General features: G+C 43.4%; 1 protein-coding gene across 1 annotated transcript; it reads left to right on the plus strand.

Moving 5' to 3' along the window:
• Positions 1-567: 567 nt before the first annotated feature.
• cbx2 (chromobox homolog 2 (Drosophila Pc class)) lies at positions 568-9599 on the plus strand (the record flags this gene model as incomplete). Its single annotated transcript, XM_083649764.1, has 5 exons — positions 568-639; positions 732-775; positions 4585-4650; positions 8010-8079; positions 8173-9599. 5 exons carry the CDS (start codon positions 568-570, stop codon positions 9592-9594), a joined length of 1674 nt encoding a protein of 557 aa, XP_083505890.1. The 3' UTR covers positions 9595-9599.
• Positions 9600-11031: the final 1432 nt, after the last annotated feature.

Here is an 11031-nt window from a genome sequence, read left to right on the forward strand (position 1 = left end):
CTTTAATTGGTTGGAAGTGATTGCTTCCAAATTTTGCCCCAAGTTACTTTGGGAAGCAAGCGTGATACAAGACTGTTCAATGACAATGAATTTTCATGCCACACAAACAGAGTGCTCAGCTGAATCATTAGGAATGTCAAAAGAGGATGATCGTTGCATGTAGAGGCATTTAGGCAGATATATATTCCATTGCACACCACATCTCATGACAATTATATAAATGTATAAATGTATTATTTGAATAAAGAAATGTTACATGATGTAATAATTGTCTATATTTAAACTTAATACACAACTATTTAGGCTATGTATGGACGTCATTGTTTCAATGTATAATTAGTTATTTATTCCAATGTGTTTTGAATACTCCTCCATATAGTATGTATTTAGTATTTACCATCATTTACACAGGCGGTTCTTAGCGGAGATAGATGGAGACCTGTTCCCAAAAAGGGTTTTATTTCGAAGGAAGAATAGTGCACTTCCGGTATCCTCCAAGCTAACTGAGTAGCTCGACGCAGCTCCATTCTTCTCATAAAAAGGCTTTTAGTCCAGGCGAAGGCAGACATGGAGGAACTGAGCGCCGTAGGAGAGCAGGTTTTTGATGCTGAATGCATCCTAAACAAGCGAAAAAGAAAGGTCAGAGTTGTGAAACATTATTCTGATTTGTATCGACATGTTTCTGGTCGCCGTTTAACGTAGTAAACGTCTCCCTCTTCATGTTGTTTTAGGGAAAGTTGGAGTATCTTGTGAAGTGGAGGGGATGGTCATCCAAGTAAGTACAAGTGGTGCTGCTGAGCCTCAAACAATGAAAACAACAACAACGTGTCGCTTCGCTTGTTGCTTCTAATACAACGGCTAGCGTTTCGTTTTGTCCACACAAAAAAACAGCGAGACGTCCGACAATCACACAATTTGAGCACGTTTCGCTTTTGTACGCCAATTTATTTGAATATAGTTAAAATATTCTGCCTTTACGTTGGCTTTCTTTTGTTCATTAATCTACCTCAAATTTTGGAAGTTAGCCGAAAGCCAAATCAAATTAATCCATGTGTATTTCCGTTAGCTTGATCCCTCAAGCTTTCAACACCTATGCTAGTACTAAACTCACTAGTACGAGGTTATACACATTTGAATATGTTGACTTCATGCAGTCTGGCTGTGTGTGGAAAAAATAACCAATGTGCAAGAACCATTTAACCCTTGATTTATACTCCCTACTAAAGTGATTTTCAATAACTTTTTAGAAATTATTAAAATCCAACCGGTCTCATTCTGTATTAGGCTGTTCACTCGCCTCAGACAGCCTTCAACGTTTTCTTCTCACTTGCCCTTTCTATTCACTCCTACATTGTTGCTGTAATCCTCCATCAATGCACACAGTTGCCTGCTGCCAGCCTCACAGTTGTGTGGGCCAGCCCTATGGCTTCTGTTAGGACCACTTCCTTTGTATGGCTGGGTGGGTGGGTGTAGGGAAGGAAAGGGGTGGGGGTTGATATTTCACTGGTGATTGGTGATCAGAATAGGCTATTCAACAACAAGTGGGTGAGGAGAAAGGTCATTGGACATCGGCATGAATACAGTTGTGTTCAACTGAACAAACCAAAACAGCCACTGAAACAAAACGTGCTGTTGTTTTCCTCCTTCATTTTTTGATTGTGGGTTTTTGACACACACAAAAATGATACGAGTGCAGAAAAGACCAAGCAAGTTTGCTCATCTAGAAAGAGATGTTTTTCAGAGCTGGTTTACGCATCCAGCCACATAAATGAAATGAGATGCAACAGTAATTCAGCAATATCTGATATAATCACACCAGACTGTGTGCCACTGCACAGGTGCCAAACAGAAGCAACAGCAAAACCAAGCTACCCCCCCCCCCCCCCCCAATTAACAAGTTTCCCATTTCCCACTGTGTGGCCCAGATGTAAAATCACAAACTTCTCACAAATAAACCCGAGCGAGCACTTCCATCCATGACATAAACATGTTCTTCCTTCCTGGTTTGTTATGTTGTTGATGTTGATGTATTTTTAGTTTGGTTTATACTACAGATGAGCTGAAAACAATCTGTGATAGATGGTTTTCAGCCAATCTGTATTTTACAACTAGCTTCCACAACGAAGTGAGACATCTTTAAAGTCCCAGACTCCGCCTGTTCGGAGTACAGTACACATCTCAAAATTCCCTGATACTTCATTAATTCTATGACCGGTCCAGGAGGAACCCCCATTAAACATTGTTTTTCCCCCCTCAATTGATTTCCCAGTATAATAAACACTTTTTACCCATCTCTCCCACTGCCCCACTCAATAGATCACTGCAGAAATAAGATCTTTGGCAATTACTTACAACACATACCCTGTCCAAAACCTATGGGTTTAATCTGTGTCAACTGATGTGATAAACACACCAAAGCTGTAACGTTGCAACTTGCAAGGCCATCTGGCTTTCCCTTCAAACGACTATTCAGTATGGTGGAGTACAAGATGTAGTCATGTGTCGAAGTGGTGGAGCTAATTAAGAATGTCTGAAATGGTAGCAAACAATCACTCCAGCACGTACGCCTTAATAATTTAATATGTAATAATAGTTGACATTTGTCTCATATTGGACCACTGATGGAATCAGACAGCTTCTGAAAAGAGAGTATAAATAAGAGAAAAAAAAATCAAAAATCAGGGATGCGTAAAGATGCCGTTATGGCATAATACACTAGCCTCCTTAAAGCATAGGGGACTTGAGTTCAAATCAAATGCAACAAAAGCAAAATAGATCAAAACAAATATGTTTTAGAAGTAATTCAAAAGAAGAAATGTTTGCTAGCATAAGCTCCTCAGACAAGGTTTTCCAAAGCCCATAGCCTATAGCCTATATATGCGGACTGCAAAACCGCACTACTGTATTTCTTTTATTTACTTTTCTCTCTATAATTGTAACTCTGGACTTCAGGAAGGCACTGACTCAGCAGGCTTTAAAAGATTAGATTTGAGACGTAGGGCTAGACAGTAGCAGATGACTTGATTTGCCCATAAACAAGTGATACAATCATGTATTGACTGAACTGCTCAGCTGTGATGTAGGTGTTAGCCTCAAATTGTGATGATTACTTATTCAATGATGTAATCTTTGATTATTGTATGTTATGTAAGGGATAAGTAGGTGTGCGTTAAATAGTTTTAAGGCACGGCGCTTAGAGGCAAAGAACCAGTTACCTCCGCAAAGTGCTTGAAAACCGTTTAAGATACATCTACTTGTTGATTATCCATATATAATATATACCATGGTCACTTGCCAAAGGAAAACATATATATTATTGTTATTATAGATATTTTCATGCGTTTTGCAATCAAAATCTAAAGTTTTTCATAAGCTATAAATCTGTTTCCCTGGTAACACCTGAGGGTTTGACTAATACCTGGAACAATCATTACCATCCCATCAGGTTCTCATCCAATGGCAATGCTGTTCACTACTCCATTAAATAGGACAAACCTTAGCTATAACTATTATAGCTTATACTAGAAAGCTAACGTTATGCTAGCAAGATCCAAAGTCAATAACACAGTCAATATTGCGTACGGTTGACAAACAGTAAATATAATTTGACAGTATATTCAACAAGATGAGCTAGCTATACAGCCCTGTAATTTTCCCCAAATCAATATCAAGATTTTCACTAACAAATGAGATTTCGGCCACAGCCTGCAGTAGCCTGTTGAATAGTGACACTATTGATAAATAAGTGGCGTTGAATATGAAGTAGTGCTTAAGTGTTGGCAAATGGGAAGTGAAAAGCTACTGTGAGAGGTTTGGGGATCGCTCCTTTCATGGTGTCAATGTCTTTTCTTGAACATCTCACTAATATAATAAGGTGGTCGGGGGTTCCGCGCGGCGCGCAATTGCTCAACTCTGCTTGCGTTTCGGTTGAGCACGCAAAGCTCGCAGAGCGTGCGAAACGCTCGATATTTCTAGTCAAGATAATGAAAAGTCTCGAGCACGGATATGATTTTTTAACTGAAAAGCTTAAATGAAGACTGCACCGATGTTGGGGACACATAATAATGAGGTGACACTTTTCACATGAAAGGTTTGACAGAAAATAGTCTTGCTAAGGAAACTAAACTCATCATCAAGACACCACTGACAGTAGTGACACCAGATTTCACTGTGTCTTTCCTTACTGATCCTTCATATCGAGTTGCTGTATTGTGCTTGAATGCAAAGGGTCATAATTATTAATAAGTCAATATATCCTCTGGCTCTGAGTTCTTCTCAATTAATAGTTCTGTGAGATTTGAGTGTTTTCCATGTTTTGAGGAAAGCCTCGGCTAATGGCTCTTCCCTCAGGAAAAGGCTATAGGGTGGCTATAGGCTACCTACAGTATGTTCGCGGCTTGTAGGACAAGTGCTCCCCTGTTCCCAAAGCAGTTGATGTATGAACTCTGTGTTGAGAGCTTCTAAATTTGGGCTTACTGTTTGGGCTGCAGGGCAAGATTCATCTTGCTATGTATGCACCTTGTTTATTTATTTATTTAGATGAATATTGTAATTTGTGACTCTTCTCGTGTCAATTTCTTTCAGACACAATAGCTGGGAGCCCCAAGAAAACATCCTTGACCCCAGACTCTTGGCTGCTTTCCACAAGAAGTAAGTTTCTCTTTGTTGAGACATTCACACAGCCCACTGAGTGACTATCCTGTAAATCCACCCTGTAACACTCAAGGCAGGTGTGAACTGAATAGCATCCAGCCTGGTGAAGAATGTATGTGACCTATGCATTTTAGTGCTAAAAACAGCATAACGTTCCCTGGATTTGTGGACTTAAGGTGCTCTTATACTCGAGCAAGCTCCGTGGGGGTGGAGCTCCGCGAGTCTCCGGGAGTCACCGTGTGGACCTCGCGCTGGGGCAGATGCTATTATACTCAGAAAGTGATCAGCCAAGTGATCAGCATGTATTGTACAATGGTAACAGTGAGAACAGCCCGTGAAAAGTCGCAATGAAACGCTATTATGTGCAGTACTGAGTGCGCTTTCACTCTCAAACGACCGCACATCAGCACATGAAGGAATCACCAAATTTGTTTTTACTGAAAGCCGTTTTACTTTACTTTACTCTGTGCTGCTTTTAATCTCTCTCAATAATGCTCTCAACACAACACATTTACTTGGTGAAATGACTAAAAACGAACAGTTGCAAATCAAAGTTTATAGCCTACCACATGGGTCAAGAAATGTGGTGAAAACACAGCTCAGTGTTCAGGGCTCAGTGGCTTGAAAGCGGCCATGTTTGGAGAGAAGCCGTGCGTTGCTCGCGCTGTGAGAAAAAAAATCAGGCACACGGCGAGCGCCCAACGGAGGTAGCGAATAACCACGTCCAACAAATTTACGTCATTTGACGCGCCCGACCCTCGCTCCACCCTTCACGGCAGGGTGAGCATAATACCACCTTTAAGGTTCTTGCACACAGAGTCCGAATTGTTCGCTGCGTTTTTTTAATCCGTCATCCGAAAAAAACACGTCACGCACAGATACCTTGCACACTGAGTCCGATGCGTTAATTATCCAATATTCGTTGCGAAGATTCGCAACGAAAAGAAAACTACCGCGATCCTATTGATCCACAACTGGCAGTGTGTAGTGTGGCTCTCTGTCTCTCTCCTCCCCCCCCCCTTCCCCATACACACACACACACACACACACACACACACACACACACACACACACACACACACACACACACACACACACACACACACACACACACACACACACACACACACACACACACACACACACACACACACACACACACACACACACACACACACACACACACACACACACACACACACACACACACACACACACACACACACCGCGTCCCGCATTCCAAGCTGGTCTGCAATCACCCGGCACATTCTGTCTTTTAATTCCGAATCTCTGTATTCCTGCTTTGTCATAAAATGCTTTGTGCTGGGAGACGAACTGAATTAACTTCTCAGACGCCATTTTTCATTGTGAATAGCAACACTACGGCAGCTCTGAGTGGTCAAACACCTGTCAAAACGATTTCATGGATGCGGAAAAACGCAGAAAATCGAACCTCGTCCGAAAACTTAAATGACGGACGTAATTGTCGGACTCGGTGTGTCAATGATGATTGACACAAATGAGGTCGTATTTTTATTTTTTTCGTGCGTCAATTTCGGACGAAAAAACGGACTCTATGTGCAAGGACCTTAAGGCTGCTCAAGTTTTCTAGCTAAAACCAGGGTTATGGAATGGGAAGATCAGATGTCAGAATATGTCAGGGAGATCTGGAAAATACTATTTTTGCAGTCCTGATACACATTAGATGTAGTTGTGCACATGGAGATGTTTCAGATATTACAATTATATATACCAAACAAAAGTCTAAACGCTGAACAAAAATATAAAGGCAACATTTTAGTTTTTGCTTCCATTTTTCATGAGTTGAAATAAAAGATCGAAGACCTTTTTCTGCCAAATGTTCACAAATGTGTTTAAATGTGTGTTAATGAGCATTTTGCCAAGATAATCCATCCATCTGGCAGGTGTGGCATATCGAGATGCTGATTCAACAGCATGATTAGCTGTGTCTTGGGCTGGTCACAAATAAAAGGCCACTCTAAAATGTGCCGTTTTGTCCTACAACAGAACACAACACAGCACAACACAACACAACACAACACAACAGAACACAACAGAACACAGCACAACACAACACAACACAGCACAACAGAACACAACACAACAGAACACAACAGAACACAACACAACACAACACAACACAACACAACAGAACACAACAGAACACAGCACAACACAACACAACACAGCACAACACAACACAGCACAGCACAACACAACAGAACACAACACAACACAACACAGCACAACACAACAGAACACAACAGAACACAGCACAACACAACACAACAGAACACAACAGAACACAGCACAACACAACACAGCACAGCACAACAGAACACAGCACAACACAACACAACACAGCACAACACAACACAACAGAACACAACACAGCACAACACAACACAACAGAACACAACAGAACACAGCACAACACAACACAGCACAGCACAACACAACACAACACAACACAACACAACACAACACAACACAGCACAACACAACAGAACACAACAGAACACAGCACAACACAACACAACAGAACACAACAGAACACAGCACAACACAACACAGCACAGCACAACAGAACACAACACAACACAACACAGCACAACACAGCACAACACAACAGAGCACAACACAACACAGCACAGCACAACACAACACAGCACAACACAACACAGCACAGCACAACACAACACAGCACAACACAACACAACACAGCACAACACAACACAACACAGCACAGCACAACACAACACAACACAACACAATGCCCCAGATGTCAGAAGTTGTGAGGGAGCATGTGATTGGCACGCTGAGTGCAGGAATGTCCACCAGAGCTGTTGAATGTTCTCATAAGCCTTCTCCAATGCTGTTATGCTGCCTTCAAATGGAACTTGTAAGCTTGTTGGTTATGACATGGGAAGGTGGAGGGCCTAGCCTGCGTTATGTCCTAAAAACTCTTCAACACAAAGCCACACCTGGCTTTGACCCACCTGACAAGCGTAGTGTCAAGATACTGATGAAAACAACATGATTATTGCACAGGTGTGCCACGGGCTGGTTACTGCCTTCATAATAACGGGCTCATGTTTACCATGTTCCTTATGAACGCCCCCCCCCCCCCCCCCCGCTCCTGTGATATTCACGACTTCGTAAGTGGATATTTTCTGAAAGCGTTGAGTTCACGATACTGTGTACATGACTTCCCATGTCGTAACCACAAGCTCACGAGTTCCATTAGCTACATTGGCTAGTGAATATGACTATTTAATGATTCCTAAACGCTATTCCTCAGCTTAACATTTGTTGTTGTTCTTCCTTTTTTTTAGAGCGCACGAAAAGGAGCTCCTGATGCTTAAGAAGGGGAAAAGGCCAAGAGGAAGACCACGGAAAGTAGTAGTAAGTAATACATGTATTCAAAAGGAAATGACATCATCTGTGACTTTTCATTTTTTGTTGACAATATTTAACACTTTCTTTGTCTTCATTTAGGAGAATGTGCCTGAAGCTTCCAAGTCGAGCAGCTCTTCCTCTGGCTCCTCATCGTCGTCGTCCGATTCATCATCTTCATGTTCCTCCTCTTCCTCCTCGTCTGATGACGACGACGACAACAACGACGACCACGACGACCGCGTTAAACAGGCCAATCCGAGTGTCCGAACACGAGAGCTTCACCCGGTCCCTCAGAAGAAGGCACAGATAGTCGTGGCCAAACAAGAGCCCCCGAGGAAACGGACCAGGAAACCCCTGCTCCCCGAGGTCAAGGAGCTTCCACAGAACAGGGGCCTTCGGAAGATCCTGAAGACTGTCGCCAAAGACAACCCTGTGGATCTTCAGGGAGCGATCAAGAAACCCGTCCACCCGGCCAGCTTCACCTTCATGGGGTTCCACCGGGGTTCGCCCAGAGATTCGGTGGGTGGCCAGAACAGAAGCTCTCTTGTCCAAGGTGGGGCTGCTAAAAACTCCACGAGCCCTGTGGGATCTGGAAGGTCAGTTCCCCCTTCCTCTCCCTCCCTGAACAAAGCCAGCCAAAGCAGGTGTGCCACTGAGGGCAAATTGTCCATCTCCAGTATCAGCAGTGGGACAAGTCTGGATTTGAAAGCAACCGCGAGTAAATCAAAGGGGGTAGCAGCGTTGAATTTGAATACTTCAAAACACCCCCATCAAGGAACCACTCAGCATACACTAAGCTCTCCCACTGGACAAAAGAAAGCAGAGGCCCCTGTGTCAACACCACAACAGCGGACACCCAACACTAAAGCAGCTGCCTTCTTTCCTGCTCAGAACGGCCCCACGAAACCAGCATCCAGCCTCCAGCCTCTCAACCTTCAGAGTGGGAACAAGTCGGTGCCGAGCAAAGACGCTCCGGGGAATGGCGGCACTCCAGCGTCGGGCCTGCGAAGTGGCACAAACCCAGCGCGGAAAACGACCGTCGGGCAGTGTCAAGAGTATAATCCCGCTCAGAGTCTAGCGGGCCCTGGAGGACAGCAGCCCAGAAAGAGCCAGCCTGGAGCGGACAAGGTCAAAGAGGCGACTGAAACGGGCGCCGCTGGCGGGGACAGGCAGACCACCAGATCCCAAGGCAGGCTGGAGAAGAGTGCCGTGCAGAAATCCTCCACAACGGAGGTGGTCCAGGGCAAGCAGGAGAGATCTGCCTGCAAAGACGGCAAGCAAGCCAAGATGAACGAGATGAGCACGGGTGAAGAGGAGAGCAGCTCAGACTCCGACCAGGATCCGTCCTACCCGGGCAACGGTCAGGACCTTTCCATCTCCGTCCAGACCAACCAGGACTGGAAGCCCACGCGCAGTCTGATCGAACACGTGTTTGTCACGGACGTCACCGCTAACCTGGTCACTGTCACGGTCAAGGAGTCGCCAACCAGTGTGGGCTTCTTCAGCATCCGCAACTATTGACTGGACACAACGCTGCCCATGAACTGGGCTCTGAAGTCAAGAGAGGGGGGGGGGGGGGGGGGGGGGCGCTTTGATTTGGATACTGAAGGAACTAGATAAGCCAGTGGCTGGTGAATTACTGGAAAAAGTATCAGGACAAGGTGAATTTGCTCTTTTTCTGTAAAAAATATATAATATTTCTTTAGATTAAACATGCGATAAATGAGACAAAGTACAAACTGTCAATTATTGATTCTGATTATTTATTTGTTTATGTTCATTTTTGTTTTTGTTTATTAGAAATGGCAGTTGTGGTCATTCCCTCAAATATTAATTAAGAATTCTCCAACTATCGATCACTTCAGCAGTGTGGTTCCTCATTTGGAATTTCCTGTGAAGTTAAATGACAATACCAGCAACAGCATTCCAATAGTTCCAATGGTGACATAACTTTGCATTCCCCGAGCAATAGTGAAGGATTTGGCGGGTGATTTTTTGGTTTGTGGATGGCCTCCACGTGAAGTCTGTCACTGAGTTGGGCAGAGGCTGTCCTACACACTGCAGCCTCGGGGACTTCAACTTTAAGACTGACAACTACCAGAAAGTCTCAAAGGAGGATATCAAGTCTTGTGGTGGTAATGGCTCAAAAACGAATGCGGAAAACGTGCTACAGCGCCAACGCCCTCGCCGTATGTGCCGAGGCCCAAGGCCATGTGTCAGACTTTAAGTAGTGACTTAAATGAGGTTGTATTGGCCCGACACACAACTGCTCTTCTCAAATGTTTTGAATCAGTCGCTTTTAATCAGAAATGCAAATGTAAGTGTTTAGCGTTACAGCAGAGAACTCATCTGAAGTAGTAATGCTGCATTTTGACTGCCACTGGGTGTAGGTTTGCTCAATCTGTTCAATGTTAACATTGTCGTGAGTAAGAAATGACTAAAGGGTCGGCGATGAGCAAGAGTGCTAGCTGTTTTTTAATGGGTAGCAGATTTTGTTTGATTATTAACGAGTCAACGTTGTAAATGCATATCAATCAATAGATCATGTAAACCAGTTATTGGTCATTTTTAGTTGTATTCTTCAGGCAATAGTAATGTTTATTTTGTAAACGTTTTTTTTATTTTTATAAATTAGCTACCTCTCTGTTGTATCCACCCTTTGCTGCACATTTTATATTCAATTCTTTTAAAGAATAGTTTAGGTGATGCTTCCTCCAGGGTATACCATCATTCTGTCCATACAGTCGATTTTTTTTATTTAGCTCTAAATATATTGGACTCTTTTTTTGCGCAACTTTTGCTCGTACCAGGAAGCAGCTCAAGCAGCAGACAACAGTTTTTTCATTTTTTTTTCATGTAGGTAGTAAACCTGTACGTACAGCTGACATTACAACGGGCTGTGAGCTTGACGCGCTGTTGGATTGTGCACAGTGTTATCTCTTCGCTGGAGGAGAAGCT

The sequence above is a fragment of the Poromitra crassiceps genome, assembly GCF_964638095.1.
Source record: "Poromitra crassiceps genome assembly, chromosome: 13".
Lineage (NCBI taxonomy): Eukaryota > Metazoa > Chordata > Actinopteri > Beryciformes > Melamphaidae > Poromitra > Poromitra crassiceps.